Here is a 26,279-nt window from a genome sequence, read left to right as displayed (position 1 = left end):
GGCACAATTTTTACACTAAAAGTTTTAACAAAAAAAGAAAACTATAAAAAAAATTTTAATTAACTAACAAAGGTATAATTTAAAGTTGAAGGACAAGAGAATGCGGCTGGCGTTTGTTAAATTACGGCTAGGCGGCAAATACAAAAAAAATTGTAAAAATTATAATTAAATTGATTTGAGCGGAGAGTTTAACTTGCAAATCGTAGCTGCTTGTATATACATATGTACATACATATATATTATATATAGTAATATATCGCAATGAGAGAACAGTAAAATAAATTATCCACGTCAAGATAACGATTCACGTGCGCTTCGCGCTATCTGACTTATCCATTTGGCAGTAATAAAACGGTGAAGTACGTGAAGCGGCATAAACTAAAAGCGGCTTAACGCAAAAAGTAAAAAAACAAAACATTCGTGTTTCCTTTCGTTTGTACATATTTTTGGTTTTATGTTTTATTATCTTGTTGTGTTTCTCTATATTTGTGTAATTTTATTGCTATTAAGTAGATAAAGAAGCAAAGTGTTGTTTAGAATGAGTGCTCAATAATTTGTTGATAACTGCATATTCTAATTAAAAAAACTCAATATATGAGAAAAAGATACAAAATTTTAATATATACTATATATTTGTATTCGGATGTGTGTCAAATTGGTTAAATGCGTGTAACTTACTTCTAGGCCGAGCTTCTCTTCCAATTTGCGTCGTGATCCTTTAAATTTTTCCTACAATTTGGCGGGACGGGACCTACTTGTTTTATGCCGACTCCGAATGGCAAGGCAGATGATTTTTCACTGAGAGCTTTTCATGGTAGAAATTCAGTTGGAATGCTTGCCAAACACTGCCGAGGGGGCGACCGCGCTTAGAAAAATTTTCTTCTAATTGAAAAACCTTGTCTCTAAAATTTTGATGTTGCTTTGTCCGGGGCGTGAACCCAGGATATTCAATTTGTAGGAAAAATTAAAAAAGAGCACGACACCAATCGGAAGAGAAGCTCGGCCGTAATTCTCTTCTGACGTATGTATATCGCGTCTTATATCTATTTATATATTTTTAGCAAAGAGCGAAAAATTTAAAAGAAGAATTTCCAAACGACAAGGAAAACTCCAAAAAATAAAAATTAGTCCATTTAACGAGCACCCCCAAAAGGTTTTGGGAGGAGGAGAGGTGATAATTTATGCATAAGCATTGTTTTCTTTGAAACACGCGACAATTTCCTTTTATAGCCTGTAGAAAAGTGAAGTGGTGAAAAAAAAAATAAAATAGCGCTATGGAAGGAATTCCCTTAAAGGACGCCACAAATACTTCGATAGAAACATTTAGAGTCCGAAGGCAGAAGTAATTGGCCTATAACTTAACATCTTGAAGGCAGTCTCAGTGGAGCGCACAGTGGCTCTTTCTTTCGTACAAACCTACCTGTGCTCATTAACGGAAAAAATTGTGTGTAAAACATAATCTCAGCTTACTCAGTCCCGACATATGTACATAATTCAGACACGACACGACGATAAATTCCGGACATAAGATCCCGATAAAATAACTATTAATATTATTTAAAGAAATCGTCGATGCACCAACAAAAGTAGTTATATATTTTTATACTCAGTTGAGCAGAGCTCACAAATCATCAGTATCGAAAAAAAAATTTGACTGAGCCATGTCCGTCCGTCCGTCCGTCCGTCCGTCCGTCCGTCCGTTAACACGATAACTTGAGTAAATTTTGAGATATATTAATGAAAGTTGGCATGTAGGTTGCTGGACACTCATCTCAGATCACTGTTTAAAATGAACGAAATCGGACTATAACCACGCCCACTTTTTCGATATCGAAAATTTCGAAAAACACAAAAACTGCGATAATTCATTACCAAAGACGGATAAAGCGATGAAACTTGGTACGTACGTTGAACTTGTGACGCAGAATAGAAAATAAGTAAAATTTTGGACAATGGGCGTGGCACCGCCCCTTTTTAAAAGAAGATAGTTTAAAAGTTTTGCAAGCTGTAATTTGGCAGTGGTTGACGATATTATGATGAAATTTGGCACGAACGTTACCCCTATTACTATATGTGTGCTCAATAAAAACTAGCAGAATCGGAGAACGACCACGCCCAATTTAAAACAAAAATTTTGAAGTCAAATTTTAACAAAAAATTTAATATCTTTACAGTATATAAGTAAATTATGTCAAGATTCAATTCCAGTAATGATATGGTGCAACAAAATACAAAAATAGACTAAAATTTCAAAATGGGCGTGGCTCCGCCCTTTTTCATTTAATTTGTCTAGGATACTTTTATTGCCATAAGTCGAACAAAAATTTACCAATCCTTGTGAAATTTGGTAGGGGCTTAGATTCTATGGCGATAACTGTTTTCTGTGAAAAAGGGCGGAATCGGCTGAAGCCATGCCCAGTTTTTATACACAGTCGACCGTCTGTCCTTCCGCTCGGCCGTTAACACGATAACTTGAACAAAAGTCGATATATCTTTACTAAACTCAGTTCACGTACTTATCTGAGCTCACTTTATCTTGGTGTAAAAATGGCCGAAATCCGACTATGACCACGCCCACTTTTTCGATTTCGAAAATTAGGAAAAATTAGAAAATTGCCATAATTCTATAACAAATACGAAAAAGGGGATGAAACGTGGTAATTGTATTGGTTTATTGACGCAAAATATAACTTTAGAAAAAAACTTTGTAAAATGGGTGGACACCTACCATATTAAGTAGAAGAAAATGAAAAAGGTTTGCAGGGCGAAATCAAAAGCCCTTGGAATCATGGCAGGAATACTTTTCGTGGTATTACATATATAAATAAATTAGCGGTACCCGACAAATGATGTTCTGGGTCACCCTGGTCCACATTTTGGTCGATATCTCGAAAATGCCCTCACATATACAACTACCACCACTCCCTTTTAATACCTTTAATTTGACACCCATATCGCTCAGGCACATTATAGAGTCACCCATGGTCCACCTTTATGGCGATATCTGGAAAAGGCGTCCACCTATAGAACTAAGGCCTACTCCCTCTTAAAATACTCTTTAATGCCTTCCATTTGATACACATGTCATACATACATATTCCAGGGTTACCTTAGGTTCATTGGTACATGGTGATTTTCCCTTATTTTGTCTCCATAGCTCCCAGCTGAATATGCAATATTCGGTTACACCCGAACTTAACCTTCCTTACTTGTTTCTTTTTTAATTTTTTTTATTTAGACTATTTATTACAGAAATTTCCTAGTTTGTCCGTTTTTTATTTCGTTTTGTTAAGATGCTATCAAAAATTACTGGAAGCTCAAATATTGTATTCTAAATAATTTGTATTTTGTCTGGGTTTAGAGTTGTCCGTATTTTTTTTTTTTTTTTTTTTTTTTTGTATTTGCCTGAAAGTGGCACAATTCAAATATTTTTGGATTTCAGAGCAAACTGAACATATTGCAGACCACCTGCAAGTCTATGAATAGTACTTTTCATAATTTTCGATAGTATCGTATTGTTAATTCAACTCTGAAAAAACTGTGTTTTGTATATCTTTTTAATATTTGGATCGTATTCCTAATTGTACAATATAATACCAATTTCATGCAGAAATTGAACGGAGTCACAATTTTGTTTAATGAAATAATTAAGTTTTCCCTTTCACACAGGGCTACTTGCTTCATTAAACTAACACCTGTCATCAGCCTAAAAAAATATTGCGCTTTAACAAAAAAAAAAATTATTTAAATCGATAGCAGCCGTTTCCCCCTTAATTATAAAAACGATCAAAATAAAATGCATATCCAACTACTCAATGACGTTGCACCTTACCAAATATGTTGTATTTTTGAAAATGCCTTATCATCTTTTGCTGCAAATGCATCGAATATTAAATGTTTTTATAATTTTTAATAATCGGGGATTGCCCATATTGCTTTTTTTAAATGTATGAAAACATTTATTTGAAGCAATTTTTTAATTTTTATAATTTATTTAATAATTTGGGATTTTATAATTTTCGAAAATTATTGAAAATAATTTATTTTGTCATTTCTCATTCTGTCATTTGTTACATTGGCAATGAAATCTGAAAAATCAAGCAAAACAAACTAGAACTTTGACTCAATAAGGCGTTCAATAAGGCAATAAAGAGATAATTAGGAATTTGTATATTGTATGGAAGATTGACTAATTCATTTCATTAACCCTGTGTGTGGAATTGGTATAAACCAAAATAACTCTACAAATTGGGTGCGATTGGGCTGTGAGAGTTATGGAAAGTACAGTTTTAGTCGATAAGAATGAAACTATCTGACAGCTTGCTGGCAGCTGCAGTGACCACTGCATCAAAGACATGTTTTATTTTCTTAATCATCCCCGGAGATTTTTTTTAATTTCAAACTTCTGGCAACTTTCTTCTTGGTATCCCAAGAAATGTCCTGGAATGCAAGAAGACATTGAAAATAATTTGCTCAGGCCGAACCATATAGCTATACTAGCTTCACGTTCATAAAGGGATAGAGGGTAAAGGAACGGGCGATGAGTTCAAGTTGACGGTGGACGTTTGAAAGAGATCAAAGGGAGACAGCAGTTGCATATGATCCATCAAGGAGGAAAAGCATTAACATAAGCTTGGGGCTGCAAAATTTCAAAGATCATGTTGAAATCCTAGAATCGTTAGACTCACAAAGTAGCTCATATTTCTAAAGAGAGAGGACTTGAGGCTCACAATGAGCATGCTAATTGGACACTACATTCTGGCCTCAAATGCTTATATGTTAGGCCTCGTCAGTGACAACTGATGTAAGGCTGTAAGAAGATACGTTTCTAGATAGATTCTGTTGTCATGTTCTGCGCTAGCTAGGTAAAGCCGTCAGCTACTAGGGGCGGCAGAGTTGCAAGATTTCAAGCCAGCATTTAAACAAGGTCCTAGAAAACTCCTAGTATTTCATAAGAGAATGGAGTTATTTTACAACATAAATGCTGACACGTGATTGGTTTTTTCCGTTGGGCCGTCAAACAAATTATGGAAACACTATGGGTATGTTAAGCCTTGGAGAGATCCTTATAGATAGACCAGTTCATTTTCGATATTGATAAGCGCTGGTTCCGCCGAGATAAGCTGGTGTACTAAATTTAGTAAATGTTTCTAAATTTTTGCTCAAGTCACAAGAAAATGTACTTTTATTAAATTTCGTTAGGATTTGGCCATTTTTCCTTCTTGGTCGTTATCATTATATTTACTAGCAGACCCGGCAGACGTTGTTCTGCTCTAAATTTGGCCTATCTGCATACATTTTAATAAGCTTTTTCCGTCTAACTCTGCCCTACCCCTCTACACTTTTTCCTAATCACTTTATTCACTCCTTCCTCCGTCTTTTTCGCTTCATCTCCCTCTTCGTCTCATTCTATCTCTTTCTCAGTCTCCTCTCCTTTCTCTTCTCTCAAATTTTTCTCCTTCTTCTTCATCTCTTATTGTCAGTCCCAGAGGGTGGTATGTATTTTTTTCCAGTCCCACTCCGAGTCTCAGTCCCAGTCCTAGTCCTAATCCCAGTCCCAGTCCGTCTCTATTATACTTCCCGGAAAAAAGCATCGTAAATACTAATATAGACAAATTTATATACGAAATTTCGGGCAAATCGAATAGGACGTATGCAAATAAGTATGTGGGTATTATTAATTCATGTCATTATTTCAGCTTCGCATGCATATTTATCAGTTTTGCCAGGTTGATGCGACGAAATCGAATATCACAAGAAACTTCAGAGCTCTCAGCAACAGCTTTCATCCGCGGTATCCGGGTCCATGTTTTGGGCTATATCTCGAGACCCTAGCCTCACAGTTGTATGAAAATTATCCTGTACTATAGCACTCATCAACAGCTTTCATTTGACATCCATATTGAATAAACACATTCTAGGGGTACCCGGGTCCACGTTTTCGCCTATATCTCGGGACCCTAGCCTCCCAGTTGTATAAAAATTATCCTGTACTATAGCACTCATCAACTACTTTCATTTGACATCCATATTGTATAAACACATTCTAGGGGTATCCGGGTCCACGTTTTCGCCTATATCTCGAGACCCTAGTTACCCAGGGGTATGAAAATTATCCTGTACTATAGCACTCATCAACAGCTTTCATTTGACATCCATATTGTATAAACACATTCTAGGGGTATCCGGGTCCACGTTTTCGCCTATATCTCGAGACCCTAGTCACCCAGGGGTATGAAAATTATCCTGTACTATAGCACTCATCAACAGCTTTCATTTGACATCCATATTGTATAAACACATTCTAGGGGTATCCGGGTCCACGTTTTCGCCTATATCTCGAGACCCTAGTCACCCAGGGGTATGAAAATAATCCTGTACTATAGCACTCATCAACAGTTTTCATTTGATATCCATATTGCATAAACACATTCTAGGGGTACCCGGGTCCACGTTTTGGGCTATATCTCCAGACCCTAGTCACCCAGGGGTATGAAAATTATCCTGTACTATAGCACTCATCAACAGTTTTCATTTGATATCCATATTGTATAAACACATTCTAGGGGTACCCGGGTCCACGCTTTGATTTCAAGACCCTAGACACGAAGCGAAAAAAAAGGTAGACGTTGGCCGATTCTCAGACCTACCCAATATACTCACAGAATTTCATGAGAATCGGTTTAGCCGTTTCGGAGGAGTTCAGCCTCTAAAACCGTGACAGAAGAATTTTATATATTAGATAAGGCCTCGATGCACTGCGACTTTTATTTGGATCTGTTGTGCTTGACATTTCTGCCTACTACTTTATGTGGAGCATTTTAATGTAATTAAGTACCTCGTCAGGCTTTGCACACCACATCACAAAGGGATTTAGAGTCACGCCACCTAGATGTGAAAGTCGCTACCTTGCCAGAGTGACGCTATCGCATAGAATGAGAGCTGGCGTTTCATCTTCCAACTCACAACATCGACAGATTTGTGTATCGGATTGATTTAGCTTAGCTTACACTCAGACTGCAGTGCCCAGTATAGTAACCAGTGAGAGCTCGTGGGTCTCACCTGCTTAGATTTATGAGTATGGCTGCTATTCTTGTTGCTGGGAGTATATACAATTTCGCCTGCCTTTGTAATGGGCATTCAATCCAGTATCGTCTAAACTACTTTATTTCCCGTACTTATGATTTCTTAGTGTGACCTTTTATGAGTCCATAGAAGGGTTCTGGACCAAAGAATGCTGCTAAAGCACTCTGTTTGGTTAGGTAGTCTGCCTGTTTATTACCTTTAAGTTCCTGATCTCCGGGAACCCATCCTAACAAAACCTTTTTTTACTTTCAGACCATTTAGGACTACAATGGATCAATATACTTGCTAAGATGTAATTGTGTAAGAATTCAAGGCACGTCAGGCTGCCTGGCTGTCTGACATAATGAGGATAAGCCCCTGAACTTCCACGGCAGCGGGTTCTATTTACCGGAGTGACTCGGGATTTTTTCCCGACCAAGGGCTGTCATTTCATTTCAAACTCTTGTTGCATGGATTTCTGCCTGAAAAAGTGTTGGGTGCCATTCCATCGGTATCGATTTCTTGAAGTTCGGCCCATAGATGCCAGTTTCCGTTTTTCCGTAGTCAAATTTTGATCCACCAGTGAATCAGAACACTGAGTCAAGTTCGGTATATGGAATGCCTATTTCCCAAAGAGTTCTTTTCACAATTAACTTTTCAAAGAGACAAGAATATAGAAAACCGCAGGCGAAATTTTTAAATAAAAAATTGCGCGATTTTTGTATCCCAAATTTCTCTAAACTTTTAGTTAAATAAGTTTTTCTTATATCAGAAAGGAAATTATTATACTAGTTTTTATATGGTTTTGCAATAGAATACTTGATTTAATGATAGAAAAAGGTGCGACTTATCAAAAAATTTAAAAATTTAAAAAATCTCTTTTCATTCGAGGGAACAAAAACAGGGAGAAACATTAATTGTAAAACGTGGAGGTATGAAACAAAATAATTGACCTTATGGCCACTTCAGAAAAAGGAGTTGAACTAAGGATCATGTTTCAAATGCAGGATGGTCATAATGTCAATATAGTTGACTATTTCAAATTTGAAGTTGAGACCATTTCATACTACGTGGCTAGAAGGTCAATTGGCGTTATGGTTGTTGACCTTATAATACCCCTCTAGAACAACTACCGCTCTAAATTTCAACTTGATATCCGTTAACGGTGTTTACGTCTAGCGTAGAAAAATCGTGCACGGTGTGCAGGTTTCGATAGCGCTCAATTCATCACCGGAAGTAGTAGCTTTAGTTGTAATGCAGTGTTTTTAATCAACCGTAGGGTGCTAAGCGTGCCACCTTGGTTAACAGTAATCAAATGTCGTAATTTTTTTTTTTTTTGCTATTTTTTTATAATTTTGCTTTGTGCTTTGCGTTTACGTTTAGCAACAAATTAGAATGCGGAATAAGTATGAGTAAAACACAAACCTAAAATCTCTTTGCACACATTTACCTACCAGCAAAAATACAAAACTATTACATATTAAAAAAACCAAAAACAAAAACAAACAAAAAAATATTGATAAACAAATTACTATATTGAAATTGCATGAGTTTCGTATAAAAGTTGATTTTTGAAATGTCGCGCATACATTTCACTCAAAAACAGTGGCTGGCAATAATGGCTGGGGCACTTTTGGTGTTAATTTTCATAATCGTCTGTTTGTTTAGTACGAATGTTTTTTCATTGGTCGCTACGAGTATAGACAAAGCTGATGCCGATACTTTGGAGTTATTGCATGTGGTGAGTTGAAAAAAAAAATTGTATGCAAAAATAAGGTGTTTTAAAGTGATAATGCGAACATGTAAATAAGAAGAACAAAAGCACAGAAAAGAACAAAAAAGTCATATCGCGCGCTTGTAATTCATTATGTGACAATTTTCGAAGTGATAACACTTGAAACAAACCTAATATGAGTGATTAAAGAGAGGAATGTAAACAAATACCATATACACATATATACATTAGACTGGGTCGATTTATTAACCGATCGATTTTTCGATAGGGTTTGGGTCTCAGGAAAAAAAGTTCAACTACGCATAAATTTTCGAGCCTGCGAAATTTCATTTTTTTTTTAATTTCTTTCGACTTTGACTTTTAAGGTTTTTTTCATGACCTACTAAAAAAATATTTTTTTTTAACTCGACAACGTTTTTAGCGGACATTTTTGGGTCGGACAGGGTATACATGAAAATTTTACAATCAAATGAAAATTTTTTAGTAGGTCATGAAAAACCCTTAAAAATCAAAGTCGAAGAAAGTCAAAAAATTTCGAAGGCTCGAAAACTATTTTTTTGGGTATGCGTAGTAGAACTTTTTTTCTGAGCCCAAATCCTATCGAAAAATGGATGGCACGATATCGGTTAACTTTCGTCCATACAAATCGACCCACCCTAATATACATACATATTTGGAGTTCAAGCCATACCGTAACATTTCCAAAAATTAAAAAAAAAACTCCTTTTATGCATAACAGGGGCCGTATTGTGTTGAACGATCCGTGATCGAAATAAATTTTTTAAATCGCAATAGCTCTTAAATAGCCAATCGGATTAGGGTAATATGTGAAATGGTGGCTACCACCACGTATTAAATCTATATACCTTATTATAATTTTCACGAATCTTTTGACAGTTTCATACTTATCGTTTGCTTAACGATACGTGATCGTATAACACGATACGGGCCCAGTTTCAAATCGTGAGAACGACTCGAAAAAAATCGGTAGGTGAAATAATACAGTTCGATGGCATTAATTAAAAGTGACCTTTATATAATTAAATAACAATCATTTAATTATTAAAACGTAAAAATATGCAATCGAAACAGGCAAGTCTACGTTAAATATACCGTGGATTGTTTGATGGGTTGCTGTGCTGCCCAGATACGAGATACCCAAGCCCAAGTAGCGAACAGGGCTCAATTTTGATGCGCTTTGTCCTAGAACCGAATTGCTATGTTTTTATTATGGTGCCCCGTTAAATCCACTTGTTTCTCCAAATGAACCTGCTGATATATTTTATAGAGCATTTGGCAACTTTTTGAAGATCCGACCGTTTATAACTGCTCATGCTTTGAAACCTAGTATCTCTTATAGCTGAGCATTCGAACAGGTAGTATGTGAATGTTTCATTGCTGCCCTCTTCGCCGCAGCTATTGCAAATGCTGTTGAAAGGATATCCATTCTGTCAGCATGCCGGCCTAGCGACCAGTGTCCGGTGATAGGAACAACGATTCTTAAGATTTCTTTTATTGAACTTTTTAGCAGATCCTACCTTGTTGTTGTTGTTGTAGCGATAAAGACACTCCCCTTAGGTTTTGGTGACTGTTATCGATATTGATGGTCCTTTGTCGGATAAAGGTCCCGTAAGTTCTGGTAACAAGCACCATTGAGATGCAAGGCCGAACATCTTGGAACGATTTAAAATTACCACATTGAAGCTTCTAGGTCATCCCGCCTACACCACCTAGTTCCACGAGAAACTTGGAGCCGACAGAGCCTCTGCTGCAAAAGAAACAGGGTTCGCCAAGGGTAGGTGAGGTTGACAATTGCGTTGACCGAGCTTTAAATTGCGCTGGCAACCACTTGAAAGGATTGCGCTACACAACCCCTTGAATCATCTGGATGTTTTAGTCGCCTCTTACGACAAGCCTTGGCAACCACGCTACTGTTGGCAGCCATAATTTCGAAATAGTAAAAGACTCCGTTTATTTGGGAACCAGCATCAACACTACCAACAACATCAGCACTGAAATCCAGCGAAGAATCAATCTTGCCAATAAATGCTACTTTGGACTAGGTAGGCAATTGAAAGAAATTAAAGTCCTCTCTCGGCGAAGGAAAATCATACTCTACAAGTCACTTATCGTACCCGTCCTGCTATATGGGGCAGAAGCATGGACCATGACATCAGCAGATGAAGCGGCTTTGGGAGCGTTCGAGAGAAAAGTTTTTCGAAAGATTTATGGACCTCTGCGCGTTGGCGATGGCGAGTACCGAAGAAAATTTAATGATGAGCTCTACGAGCTATACACAGACATCAACATAGTCCAGCGAATTAAAACGTAGCGGCTGTGCTGGCTAGGCCATTTTATGCGAATGAAAGATGATGATCCGGCCAAGAAAGTGTTTCTATCGGAACCCGACTATGGAAGCAGAGGTAGAAGGCGCCCACTCCGTTGGAAGGACCAGGTGGAAAACGATTTAAACTCCCTTGGTGTGATCAATTGGCGCCGGTTGGTGGAGCGAAGGAGCGACTGGCGCGCCTTGTTGGATGGCCATAACGGTTATACGGTTAAGCGCCAATTAAGTAAGTAAGTAAGAGTGGATGATGCATACCAACCGCAGCGTCCAGCAGTGCCTCTGCCTTTGCAAGTTCGTCTGCTTCTCGTTGTCGTCAATGTTTCTGAGACCGGGAATCAATCTAAGTGTTATGTTCGCGAAGTTGCGACTATTTTCACTCCATTTTAATTGCACTTTAATAGGATATTGTTCAGTGCGATGACCCACGGAAGCGGTAAGAGAGCCCCTAGCTATGGAGTTCTTCTGCGAGCGAAGCATGTAGATATAACCTTACCACTGTTAGATTCTACTAACCTATTTGTCAGCATAAGTAGTGTTCCTTGACAGATTTGTATATTTATGCATGCTCTGCCTAGGGTGTTTGTTTGCCAAAGCTTAAGATGCTGTAGTTTTATTGTGTTGCCTTGTGACCTTCTTCCTTCTTTGGTTAAGAAAAGGACTTTAACCCTGCTCCAGATTAAAAGAGTAAAGGCTGGAGTAATATTAATTCTATACACCCTTTCAGTCCAGATAATCATGGTGCCACCAAGTTCTCTTGGGGTTTCTTTAGCACAGCGCAAGACTGAAACTGGACTTCATGTAGACGAAAATCTACAGGTTGTCGGAAAGCGAGGGCTGGGCAGACATCAGCCTCTTGCCTAATAACCCCGATCCATCAATCGAACCTAATAATAATAAGAATAAAAATATGAGATCAAGCACTTCCTCCCAGCTATTGAACCCTTCCGAACTGGGAGAAAGTTCTGTTCCTTATGTGTACCGACAAGAGCTGTCAGTTTTTTTTGCTTGCTGAAACAGGTGGCTAACAGTTTTTATTAGTTGAAACCGCGATAAACAAGAATTTAAAATTATTCACGTTAAAAAGTTTCACTACCTTAGGGAAACAGTAAATTGGTCGAGTTGGGCACACTTTTGTATGTGCTATCGTCAGTGGTAGTGGTGCTTATAAGAGTACCTACCGAGAGACAGCATATTAATTCGTTCTCGTAAAATGGCCTAGGTAAGGTCTGGATGAGGTTAGGTCCCAACACTTCCGCTTGGATATATTTTTGCAAATTTGAATACGATGAGTGTCTGAAAAGTGCATATTCTTCAATAAGACACTTGCTTCCCCCTTTGATCTTGGAAAAAGATCGAAATATCCACCTTCCCTTCACAAAGAAAGTGATTAATCGACTCCTCGTCAGTCCAGACATTGGTGCTGGAACAGTGGCGTAGTGAGGGGGAAGGCGGGTATCTTGCCCCGGACGCTACTCACAGAGGGCGCCAAATGGTACGCAAAGCAGAACTTCCTAGATATTTTGAATTTTTATTATAACTGATTTCCGGAAACAATTTTCTATACTAAAAATTTTTTGCATATATCCAGAACAAATATTTTTCCCCTGGCGCAAGAAAACCTCACTACGCCACTGTGCTGGAGGCGTTAGTTCCACAATTCAGTTTAAAAACATGACCGGTGTCAATGAGAAGCTGTGTAAATGGTATAATGTAACGTGTTATAATATCGAAATTGAACTAGAGTGACGGTTGTATACCTTGGTAGTCTGAGTTGGCTTCAATGTGGCACGGACTTGGATTCTATGTCGTACACGCATCCTTAATGTTGAATATGTCCATCATAGTATTGTAACGAATTTACTTGCAAATCCTCATATTTGCCCTTCTGCTAAGTTCGAATCACTAAACTGTTGAATAAATAACTCCAATATTGAATAATGGAAAAATGGCCTTTATTAAAGTACTTCACAATAACACTTATACTTTCCATCTAGCTGGCTTAATAACCAAACTGATAGCTTAATGAAACTGACTTTCAAAATTATACTGCTACTGCTCGCTAGATATCGTCTTAATCGAAACTGAAACTAGCGCCTCTACCACTGGTGCTTTTATACTCTGTGATTTCCTCGTGGCATCTTCTAGGCGCTTCCAGAATTTGCTTAGTTGCCGTCATATAATTATAACTACAGATGCACGTATATAGCTTCTCATATGCGTGTATTTGTGAGTGACACTTCAACAATTACAATTGCATACTTTTGGGAGCATCTCTTCTCTGCTGCGTGTACGTACATATGTGTAGACATAATGTTTTATTCGTTTATGTAGATACATAATGATTGATCTATGGATGTGCATGCAAGGCGCTCCTTAGCATCGGCTTAGAGATGGCAGCGCCCCTTAGTTTTGCTAATATTCGTAACAGTATATTCCTTGCAGGCGGCCACCGTGGTGTGATGGTAGCGTGCTCCGCCTATCACACCGTATGCCCTGGGTTCAACTCCCGGGCAAAGCAACATCAAAATTTTAGAAATAAGGTTTTTCAATTAGAAGAAAATTTTTCTAAGCGGGGTCGCCCCTCGGCAGTGTTTGGCAAGCGCTCCGGGTGTATTTCTGCCATGAAAAGCTCTCAGTGAAAACTCATCTGCCTTGCAGATGCCGTTCGGAGTCGGCATAAAACATGTAGGTCCCCTCCGGCCAATTTGTAGGGAAAATCAAGAGGAGCACGACGCAAATTGGAAGAGAAGCTCGGCCTTAGATCTCTTCGGAGGTTATCGCGCCTTACATTTATTTTTTATTTATTTTTTTTTATATTCCTTGCAGTTCAAAAAGTTCTTGATAAATCTTACCATCTCATGAAGCGCTCATTAAACCAACTTTCCTTTCTAGTGCACGCGTTGATCTGCATCATCAGCTATACTGTAGATGTTAGCAATGCTCCTTATGTGCCAATGTTTTCCAATGGCATGTAATCTAAGTGGTTGAGTTTTCCTGTTTAGGAAGTGAAGATAACCAGTAGGACTTTTCATGACCATTTGTGGGTATCTTTGAAAACATATCAATTATGTGACATATCAATATGTCGCTAATGTAGTAGGTATTGCCCCTTATTTTTTCTGGCTACTTCAATACTGAAAGCTGTCAAAAAACCAGAATTATTTTTTAGTAGGAGAGTAAAACTATGCATTATGCGAATGATTTCTGAACAGCTCATAGTTTGTCAAGAATTTTCCAGCAAAAAATCTTCTGAATACTTTTCACTGACTAGGAGGAACCTTATTTACATTTTTTTGATCCACGCGTCAACTAGAGAACCGGGTACGGGATGACCTTCCTTTAGTGTCTAACTGTTTGCTGTGTTTGCTGACTGATTGTGACAGTTTTTGACTAACTGACGACTCTCTAGCATGCTGTGGTAAATCGCACTTCTCTGGAGATGCTACACGAGCGATTCGACTTATTTGTGCTTGTTGGAGTAACATTCACATTACGAGTAATAATTTGGGGATTGTTTCTCGTTCTTAACCTAAGGTACCCAAACTTTGCGTTCCACCAAGATCTCTGGGTTTTGATACGTCACTTAGCTAAGAAACAGTTGAGCTCGCAAGTGTTGGCCTTAAATGCAAGCAAACTACGGAGATATATCTGTATATATATGGGAGAGTTCGTTCAACTCAGGAGAGAGAACTTCTTCTTAAACTGCCCAGCTTTTGATACAAAATGCGGGCTGTCTTACTGAATTATTTTTAGGAAAAATTATTGATATATTTTTTATAAAAGTTTCGATTCGAACTCAATGCGAGGAAAATAGTTTTTATGATAATCATTTTTTTTTTTATTTTTCTATAATTGAAAAATTGCTTTTTTATTTTTCGATATAACCATTTCGATAATTATCATAAAAACTCTTGTTCTGGCCTTGAGCTGGAATCAAACTTTGAGCTGGAATAGAACCTTTGAATCCTTTCTTTATAGGTGTAGTGCCATAGTAAATTGCATTAAATTAAATTGTAGCTGGCAACTCCCTCTCTAGAAAAGTGCAAAATGCAACCATGCATCAGATGCACTTGGCAGCCCTAAAAATGTTGGAGCTGAGCAACGCGTAAATGTTTGAATAGGTGAAACTGCTGTTGCCATCATCGCCATCATGAATTTCGTTGCTAAGCAACCTAAAGAAAAGGTGCCTAGCCACAGAGTTGCGTTAGCGGCAGTTTTGAGTTTTAAGTGAACCGGCCGCCGCGTAAGTTGTAACAAAAATCTAAAATTAAAATGTACATACGCATTTAGCGTAACAGTAAAACTTAAACTAAAGCTAAGTGACAATAAAAGAAACAAAAAGTGTTAGAGAACTAATTAGAATTAAGTGTTAAAGATCTAATCAGAAATAAGGGTGTTAAAGAACTAAAATTTTAAATAAAAATAAAACTATATTTAAAAACTAAACGAATTTTTATTAATTTAAAAAGAAGAAACGAAAGACAAAGAATTAAAGGAAAAGTGCGTGCGCGCAGAAACTTTTTCCAAGATCCGTAAAATGGACCTTTTAAATAGCCCGATAAAACAATTGCTAGTAAATTTTTTTTTGTATAAAAACATGTTAAAACTAATTTCATCACTGTTTATAACTGAATCATTACATTTTTTTATTTTATTTTATTTATTTTTTTTTATTTTAATGAAAGGTTTTACGACATGGCCCACGCACGCCAGCGGATACGTACCCAACTGATCCCCATATTAATCAAACATTCTCACCATATGGATGGGGACACATAACAAATGTATGACAATTTTAAAAAGTATTAAGTGTACACATGAATTGAATTATTCTGAAATTACCTTTATACTTACATACCTACAAATTTATTTTGAATTTTTTTTTAGTACTTCAATTGAACCAATCAAACATTTAATTCTTTCTTTTCCTTTATATTAACTATGCAATTTCCAAATACACCACAATTCTTTGTACGTTTAACGGAAATCATTATTAACAAAAATATCCACAACAATCTGTCTACTAAGCAGAATGGGAAACGTGAGCTATTTGGCATTGGAACGTGGCTGCGCAAGCGTTATGGAGACTTCATGGCGCCATACTACAATCCAGACGTACGTATGCACATAGGTAAATGCTTAGCCCAGTGTTTATACACAAACCGGAATTAGGATGCCGCAGTGTGGCAGTTAAAAGAATTGAAAATCAATGCGAATGTAGGGTGTTCGCTGGTACGTACTTCATTATGAACAAACACTGGGCGGCAATGAATGAATGAATTGCATTTATTTGTTTGGATATTTTTTATACTCAGCTGTGCTAGTAAAAACATATATCAAAAGATAAAAGAGAAATCGGCTGAAATATGTCCGTTTAACGAAACATTAACGAGGAACAACTAAAATCATTCCATATATAAAGAAACATTTCATTCTACAAATCATTTATATCCAGATTTCCTCTATATACATACACCGCTTGGCAGGACATCAGCGCGCAGTGAGGATAAACTGAAGATTTTGTTTTATTAATCTTTTCCCCTAATGTAGTAGGTAGACGAACGCATGATAATTCCAAAAAATATAGGCAAATAAACCTCATATACTTTAAGCTGATGGTCCTTGAGAGTATTTTGGGCATCCATATAAGATATGGTGCCAAACCTCACGACGCGCAGCATGCATTTATGAACCAAGGATCAGCAGAAAGTGTGATTCAAGAGCTCAAAGGCTCCATAGAAAAATCGCCAGCATAAAAGCATGACATATTGGCTGCCTTCATAGACAAAGAGAGTTTCTTCAACAATACAGAAACATTTGTGAAAGCATACAGTTGACACTGTAGACTATCATTATAAAAGCAGACATAGGCTCGATAACAACGAACCCGAGTTGGTGGAAACTTTTACCAAAATTGTTTTTCATATAGATGTAAATGAAGTAAAGGATGTAGCCGCAATGGTGGTAGACGTTGACTTTGCTGTGTAAGATTATATTCCCTAGTTCTGTAGGTTGCGCTTAGTAGATTACAGACCTGGTACACGGACTTTAATTTAACCCGAGCATGATGGCAGATACCTTTCAGGAAAACAACCAAACTACCTCAATTCCAACACTTGTAGTTATTACACGAGGGTGAAATAGCTCGGTGTCCAAGTTAGCTTAACCGTTGGAATACGTAAGTGCGGAAGCTAGAACGAACAGCAATATCGTCTCAATGGTATTGCAAGCAAGCTCCTTGGTTTGGATGTGCCAGTATACTTATTTACGGTAACATTAAACTTTGACAAGAGCTTTAGGGTGAGATTTCCATTGAGAATGGAATAGTCAGCCCTTATAATGTCTAAAGTGGTCCTTATCTCACTCAGGCACTGAAGCAGCGCTCATGCCATTAGTGGCACCATTTACGTACTTAAATCCCGTCGATAACTATGAGAGAGAGTACTATGCGGGACGGTAAACTCTGCGGCCATCACAGTCATGTGGATACCTGGTAAAAGTAATTTTGATGGCAATGAAAAATGAGATGAACTGCCAAGTGCTATTGGTGCGCATCAAGGAAAAGAAACAGGCAAACACAAAATTGGCAATCCAAACTTAATGGGTTTGATTATGACAAGAAAAGAACAGGAGGGTTGCTTAGTAAATAATGAAAATAGATATGTACAATAAAACCCAGAACCAAAGGACAGTGACCGTTGGTCTTATAGATGGGAAAATGGGTATCCTGAAATCATCCATAAGAGACATCAGTAGATGTAATGGGTAGCAATTGGTTTGAGTTATAGACATACAGAGTACAACCCCTCAATAAATAATTGATTCAAGGAGGAAGGGGAGCAAGTCGACTATTTGGGCCAGGTTTCTTATGATGAGCAGCACAGCAACAAACCAAATAATTTGTAGGTAATCTCGCGAAGCAAAATGAACCGGGTTGTTGTTGTTGTAGCGATAAGGACACTCCCCGAAGGCCTTGCCTAGTGTTATCGAGTTGATGGTCCTTTGCCGGGTTCAGATCCGGTACGTTCCGCTACAAAGCCCTACCATCTCAGGAACGATTTTTTTTGACCACATTCGACCTTCTAGGCCATAACGCCCTCCCATTCCTTAGATCCATGAGGAGTTAGGGGTCGCCAGAGCCTCGACTGTTAATGAAACAGGACTCGCCACGGATAGGTGAGGTTGACAATTGGGTTTGGAGAAGCTATATATTGCGATGGCAACCTGAAAAGGTTGCGCTACACAACCCCTTGAATTTGTTATTTTAGTCGCCTCTTAAGACAGGCATACCTACCGCGAGTATATTCTAACCGCCTAACACACTGGGGGTCAAAAATGAACCGGGTCATTTATTCCCTTGCATGCTAATAGGCTGACTCCTTTTGAAAGCGTAGCTTTTTAGTATAAAATCGCAGTATAAATTGCGCCCAACATAGGGCGCACTAAAACATCTTTTACACGAGTCGATTTTCTGTTCGATTTCTTTATGTTCAACCAAAAAAAGAAAGCATTGATGGTTCAATCTGGAAAAATTAGGAGAAATTCGGCTTGTGTAGAAAAGGTCTTATGTGACTTTGTTTATGGAATACCTAATTCATAGCTTATTATTTAAAAATAGATATGTTAGAAAACAATGTGACTAACAGCTAGGTATATTACGTTCGGTTTCAGTCGAACTTGTTTTACATATTTTTTATAAATTTTTGTTTTGTATCTTTCATAAATTCCAGTATGTGCATGCACAAGCGACGGGTATTGCACGCACCCATATGACGCTTCAAACTGTTTTAGCAAGTTTTTTCTCACCAAAAGATACTGAGATGGAATGGAATCCAAAATATAATTGGCAGCCAGTGCCAATATTTTCCCAGCCAATGGAAGAGGATACGGTAAGAATTTTTCTTGCAGAATTAATATTTAAGTCAAGCATTCACTGACCTTTCCGGAATTTTTGGTTATCTCTCTATCCACAGCACTCTTTGTAATTTCGTTTTCCCTCTTCATCTTCTTTCATCTACTTTTCCCTTCCTTGACTTTCTCTTCCACTCTCTTTGCCATTACCTTTAGCGCTACTCTTTCTGTTTTTTCAGCTTTTCTGTTTTCCATAAAGAACTGATAATTTCAATAAAAGTAGTTAAGAGTTGTCCCAAAGGGATCATATGTGTCGCGTCAAAATATTATCAAGGCTAACCTACATATACCGCAATTGATAGAGGAGACAAATTCTAAAATTATACGCTTCTAGGGAGTTGACTGACTTCTTGCAGGACCCTGCCTCACAACAATGTTAATAAATTGCCTGTGGTGAGGCTGCTTAGCCAACAGATAATCGTACTTAAGTGGTTAGGTTAGATTTTTTTTACTGTGCCAAATGGATGGAAACAACTCATTTCGACACCATTGCCGTTTTCCTGTGATGCCACTTCATCTAGCGGCAACTCTGGTTTCAAGCCATTAAAATATTCACGGTGTAACTGCGGTATATATCCTAATAAGGCGAATTCAGCTCATGATAAAATATATCTACGCCATCCTCTCACAAGAGCTGGACACTAAATATGAAGTAACAAGGCTAATCCTCCTCGACATCTTCCATGCAACTAACAAAGCTGGGGCTATCCATAATAAACAGCCGCACTCCTACGAGTAGTGCGCTCTTAACATTCCAATCACCATTGGAGGTGAACCCAAGTGAACCCTATAAGTTGCGCTGAGCGATAAGAATCAACATTTGAGAAGAAGGTCCTCGACCCTGTCACCCAAATAATTCTTATTGGCCGAACACGCACAGTTTTTGAGTTCAGTGCTTTAACACAGCCCTGCCTGTCCGAGTAGATTTTACACTTCTTAACCCATGACGCACTTGCACCCATCCGTAAACAAGTTCCCCAGGTTTCAATCCCAAATGTGCCCCACTTTTTCGTCGCGGATATATACATAAGTTGTGAAGTTGACAGCCGGGGCAAACCCGGAGCAGCTAATATTAAAGAAGGCAATGGCTTTTATTTATTCTATGAATTTTTTAACTAAAACTATGTCTCAAAAACTTTTCAAAAAAGTCGAAAATTCTCTGTTACTGCATTTTTTTGAGGGTGTAGCTTTGTAACCCAATCAATTTAAGTCAAACAACGTACAAGGTTTAGGTCTTTCAAAACTCGCACTGATTTTTAACAATATTGTTCCGAATGGTTTTTTTTATTTTTTCTCCGTAAAAAGTGTAAAGAATTTTTTTTTATATGGAGGAAATTCTGAAAAACCCTTGGGAAGGAAAAATGCTAAAAATCAATGAGAATTTTGTATTGGGCTACACATAGCGGAACCATACAAGGGGGGAGCATGGTGACATACCTACAAACATAAATAAAAATTCCATGTACTTTGTTTTTGTAAATTCGATAGACAAATGTCAAAATCGTACTGCGCCGGAAGTTGATGTATCAAATCAAATAAAAAAAGTTTATATTCAGCTATCCCATGCTGCCACCTTGTATCGTTCCGCCATGGGGTTACAAAATAAAATATAAATAAAGAAATTCAGTGAACTCAAAATAAACGTATCGATGTTTTCAAAAATATTTTTGAGATTGGTTTGCATAGTTTCAGTTAAAAAATTCATTAAAGTTTTCGCTATAATTATCGAAACTAAAAACCTAACAATTTAAGTGACGAAATTTGAATAAAACTTGTCACTTTTATTACTGTGTTCGCTGCTGAATGTGAAGTTGTTTAAATTCTTTTAATTTGTTAGGAGAGCCAAAATAGAAATTTAACAATTTGGCCAAAAGAAATTTGTTAAATAACATACACCCTAATATACATACATACGTTTAGGGCTGCCAACTTTGTTTGTGGTAGTTCATATATGTAGGGCCGTTTAAAATTTTGTATAATGAAGTGCAAATCACAATACATATAAAGAGAAAATTATTTTAAATATTTCAGGAATTTTGATAGAATGAATAAATTTTGAGTTAAAATTTTTCTTAGTGCTACAATATTTTTAAAACATTTTTTTGTGTAGCAATTTTTTGGTGTAAATTTGAATATCATACCGTAATGCCTCAGCTTCATATGGTAGTGCTTTTTCTTTGCATTTTCATATGAAATTCAGGCACTTTCATATGAATCGAATTTACAGGTGAATTTACTATGAATTTTTTTTATACTCAGTTGAGCAGAGCTCACAGAGTATATTAAGTTTGATTGGATAACGGTTGGTTGTACATATATAAAGGAATCGAGATAGATATAGACTTCCATATATCAAAATAATCAGGATCGAAAAAAAATTTGATTGAGCCATATCCGTCCGTCCGTCCGTCCGTCCGTTAACACGATAACTTGAGTAAATTTTGAGGTATCTTGATGAAATTTGGTATGTAGGTTCCTGAGCACTCATCTCAGATCGCTATTTAAAATGAACGATATCGGACTATAACCACGCCCACTTTTTCGATATGGAAAATTTCGAAAAACCGAAAAAGTGCGATAATTCATTACCAAAGACAGATAAAGCGACGAAACTTGGTAGATGAGTTGAATTTATGACGCAGAATAGAAGATTAGTAAAATTTTGGAAAATGGGCGTAGCAACGCCCACTTTTAAAAGAAGGTAATTTAAAACTTTTGCAAGTTGTAATTTGTCAGTCGTTGAAGATATCATGATGAAATTTGGCAGGGACGTTACTCCTATTACTATATGTACGCCTAATAAAAATTAGCAAAATCGGAGAAGGACCACGCCCACTTTTATAAAAAAAAATTTTTAAAGTAAAATTTTAACAAAAAATTTAATATCTTTACAGTATATAAGTAAATTATGTCAACATTCAACTCCAGTAATGATATGGTGCAACAAAATACAAAAATAAAAGAAAATTCAAAATGGGCGTGGCTCCGCCCTTTTTCATTTAATTCGTCTAGAATACTTTTAAGGCCATAAGTCGAACAAAAATTTACCAATCCTTGTGAAATTTGGTAGGTGCATAGATTCTACGACGATAACTGTTTTCTGTGAAAACGGGCGAAATCGGTTGATGCCACGCCCAGTTTTTATACACAGTCATTCGTCTGTCCTTCCGCATGGCCGTTAACACGATAACTTGAGCAAAAATCGACATATCTTTAATGAACTTAGTTCACGTACTTACTTGAACTCACTTTATCTTGGTATGGAAAATGAACGAAATCCGACAATGACCACGCCCACTTTTTCGATATCGAAAATTACGAAAAATGAAAAAAATGCCATAATTCTATACCAAATACGAAAAAAGGGATGAAACATGGTGACGTAATTGGATTGGTTTATTGACGCGAAATATAACTTTAGAAAAAAATTTATAAAATGGTTGTGACACCTACCATATTAAGTAGAAGAAAATGAAAAAGTTCTGCAGGGCGAAATAAAAAACCCTTAAAATCTTGGCAGGTATTACATATATAAATAAATTAGCGGTATCCAACAGATGATGTTCTGGGTCACCCTGGTCCACATTTTGGTCGATATCTAGAACACGCCTTCACATATACAACTACCACCACTCCCTTTTAAAACTCTCATTAATACCTTTAATTTGATACCCATATTGTACAAACAAATTCTAGGGTCACCCCTGGTCCACCTTTGTGGCGATATCTCGAAACGGTGTCCACCTATGGAACTAAGGATTACTCCCTTTTAAAATACTCATTAACACCTTTCTTTTGATACCCATATTGTACAAGCAAATTCTAGGGTCACCCCTGGTCCACCTTTATGGCGATATCTCGAAACGGCGTCCACCTGTGGAACTAAGCATCACTCCCTTTTAAAATACTCATTAACACCTTTATTTTGATACCCATATTGTACAAACAAATTCTAGGGTCACCCCTGGTCCACCTTTGTGGCGATATCTCGAAACGGTGTCCACCTATGGAACTAAGGATTACTCCCTTTTAAAATACTCATTAACACCTTTCTTTTGATACCCATATTGTACAAGCAAATTCTAGGGTCACCCCTGGTCCACCTTTATGGCGATATCTCGAAACAGCGTCCACCTATAGAACTAAGGATTACTCCCTTTTAAAATACTCATTAGCATCTTTCGTTTGATACCCATATTGTACAAACGCATTCTAGGGTCACACCTGGTCCACCTTTATGGCGATATCTCGAAACGGCGTCCACCTGTGGAACTAAGCATTACTCCTTTTTAAAATACTCATTAACACCTTTCTTTTTATACCCATATTGTACAAACAAATTCTAGGGTCACCCCTGGTCCACCTTTGTGGCGATATCTCGAAACGGCGTCCACCTATCGAACTAAGGATTACTCCCTTTTAAAATACTCATTCACACCTTTCTTTTGATACCCATATTGTACAAACAAATTCTAGGGTCACCCCTGGTCCACCTTTATGGCGATATCTCGAAACGGCGTCCACCTATGGAACTAAGGATTACTCCCTTTTAAAATACTCATTAACACCTTTCTTTTGATACCCATATTATACAAACAAATTCTAGGGTCACGCCTGGTCCAACTTTATGGCGATATCTCGAAACGGCGTCCACCTATGGAACTAAGGATTACTCCCTTTTAAAATACTCATTCACACCTTTCTTTTGATACCCATATTGTACAAACAAATTCTAGGGTCACCCCTGGTCCACCTTTATGGCGATATCTCGAAACGGCGTCCACCTATCGAACTAAGGATTACTCCCTTTTAAAATACTCATTCACACCTTTCTTTTGATACCCATATTGTACAAACAAATTCTAGGGTCACCCCTGGTCCACCTTTATGGCGATATCTCGAAACGGCGTCCACCTATGGAACTAAGCATCACTCCCTTTTAAAATAATCTTTAACACCTTTCATTTGATACCCATATCGTACAAACGCATTCTAGAGTCAACCCTGATCCACTTTTATGGCTATATCCCTAAATGCCGTCCACCTATAGAACTATGGCCCACTCCCTGATAAAATACTCTTTAACACCTTTCATTTGATACCCATATTGTACAAACAAATTCTAAAGTCAACCCTGATCCACCTTTATGGCGATATCCCTAAATGGCGTCCACCTATAGAACTATGGCCCACTCCTTCATAAAATAAACTATAATACCTTTCATTTGATACACATGTCATACAAACACATTCCAGGGTTTCCCTCGGTTCATTTTCCTACATGGTTATTTTCTCTTATGTTGTCACCATAGGTGTCAACTGAGTATGTAATGTTCGGTTACACCCGAACTTAACCTTCCTTACTTGTTTTTTTTATATTCAAAGTGGAAATTTATATCTGTGCCTATTCTTCAGGGCAAAATAAAAACAAAAGTGCTATAAGTGTATAGGGGTTGAGGAGCTCTGCATATATCTCAGAACTCGTTCCAAGTCTGCAGTATGTCGATTTTCAATCGATGTTCCTACGAAGAAATATACGCTCGCAATCGAACGAGACAAGTGACAATTGGCTTACATGATGTTTTGAGCACCCATTTCTCGAAAAAGTTGTATAAAACTCAACAAAATTTTTTGAATATACATCTTAGTCAAGAATACGTGCGAAAAGTATTGATGTGCAATCACCCTTTATGGGGCGTCCTTTCACTCCATCGATACGTAGCCCAATACTATTATATTTTACTAAATCAAACAACGGTTAATAAGAAAACCAATTTTATTTAACAGCTGCTTTTGGTGAGAACAGCTTGCCCGCGTTATTTCGAGGCTCTAGAAGAAGTATTAGATTCGCCAAATGTAAAAGCGGAAATTGCGCCATATCTCAACATGCTTAACGAGTTAACAACACTGACCGGAATGAATATAGTACAACCTGAAGATGTTCAATCGCTCTACTTAACGCTTTTAGCCGAAGTATGTATAAGACTTAAAAAAAGTAATTACGAAAAAAATATATTTATTGTATGCAATTTTTTCTTTTTAATACATTCTCAGCAAGAGTTCGGGCTACAACTACCTCAATGGACAAAAAGTTACTTTCCCCAACGAATGCAGTTCCTAACCGAACAAAGTTATATTTACAATGTTCAAACACCAGAAATACAGAAAATTAAGGCTGGGCCTTTTTTGAAGAAAATGTTTAATGAAATGCTAGATAAGCGCAATGGTCAATTGAAGCCAAGTAAAAGGAAATTATTTATTTATACTGGGCATGACTCGACCGTTGTTAATATTTTATCGGGTCTAAAAATATGGAAACCTCAGCTTCCACGTTATGCGGTAATGGCAATGTTTGAATTGCATAAAAATAAAATAACGGGAGTATATTATGTCGAGGTAATTAACTCAATTAACAGCTTTTTGCAGTACTTTTATCTATTTTTCCTAATTTTTAGATATACTTCCGAAGTCATGCCAAAGCTCCACTTGAAAAGCTTATCATTCCAGGCTGTGATTTTCAATGTCCTTTAGATAGACTAATTGAATTAAGTGCAGATGTTTTACCAACTGAGGCAGATAATGATCGTTGTTCGGCGAAGAATGGAACTTTTACAGAACCACCGCTCAGAGGACCTTAAGTACTATTTTTAGTATTTTCTTTTATTACTTCTGTTTTTTGAAATGTTGGTTTACCAAATGTTTTATTTAAGTAGCAATTTTTACATGCCCTTAATATTATAGAATTAAATTGAAATTAAAATAAAATAATTAAAAAAAAAAACTTTAAGTCAAAAGGTTTTATTGAAAACAATACTTACATGAAGTAATAATAATATTAACAGCTAGAAAATAATTAGTTAGGTGCTAGGTACTAGTACTCACACTCCTCCTCAATCTAGGGCGTTGATCTGACAATTAAACAAAAGCATTGGGCGCGTGAAAATTCTAAAAATTTAACGCGTAGCATGGACCTGATTAAGGTTCAGTTGGTCTTATATATGACTATCAATAGAAATTTGACACGTCCAACGCTTTTATTTAATTGCCTGATTAACACCCTAGATTGATGAGGAGTGTGATTACTGGTACCTAGCACCTACCTAATTATTTTCTAGCTTTTAGTATTATTATTATTTCATGTAAGTATTGTTTTCAATAAAACCTTTTAACTTAAATTTTTTTTTTATTATTTTATTTTCAAGTTTTTAGTCTTCATTTAAT

The 26,279-nt window shown here is 37.1% G+C and overlaps 1 protein-coding gene across 8 annotated transcripts; it reads left to right on the top strand.

Moving 5' to 3' along the window:
* Positions 1–26,278, top strand: LOC137253897 (venom acid phosphatase Acph-1-like). 8 transcript variants are annotated; one of them, XM_067791504.1, is made up of 9 exons: positions 382–401; positions 1,062–1,171; positions 8,523–8,806; positions 15,833–15,931; positions 16,179–16,262; positions 18,878–19,036; positions 24,846–25,031; positions 25,113–25,454; positions 25,514–26,278. In XM_067791504.1, exons 3-9 carry the CDS (start codon positions 8,642–8,644, stop codon positions 25,694–25,696), a joined length of 1,218 nt encoding a protein of 405 aa, XP_067647605.1. In that variant the 5' UTR covers positions 382–401; positions 1,062–1,171; positions 8,523–8,641; the 3' UTR covers positions 25,697–26,278. The 8 variants fall into 8 exon arrangements, with proteins under 8 accessions (XP_067647606.1, XP_067647601.1, XP_067647603.1 ...); XM_067791505.1 differs by lacking the exon at positions 1,062–1,171 and having other exon boundaries at positions 1–401; positions 8,630–8,806; XM_067791500.1 differs by lacking the exon at positions 1,062–1,171 and having other exon boundaries at positions 2–401.
* Position 26,279: the final 1 nt, after the last annotated feature.

Source organism: Eurosta solidaginis, chromosome 5 (assembly GCF_040869045.1).
Source record: "Eurosta solidaginis isolate ZX-2024a chromosome 5, ASM4086904v1, whole genome shotgun sequence".
Lineage (NCBI taxonomy): Eukaryota > Metazoa > Arthropoda > Insecta > Diptera > Tephritidae > Eurosta > Eurosta solidaginis.
This window is presented reverse-complemented; position numbering and strand designations above follow the sequence as displayed.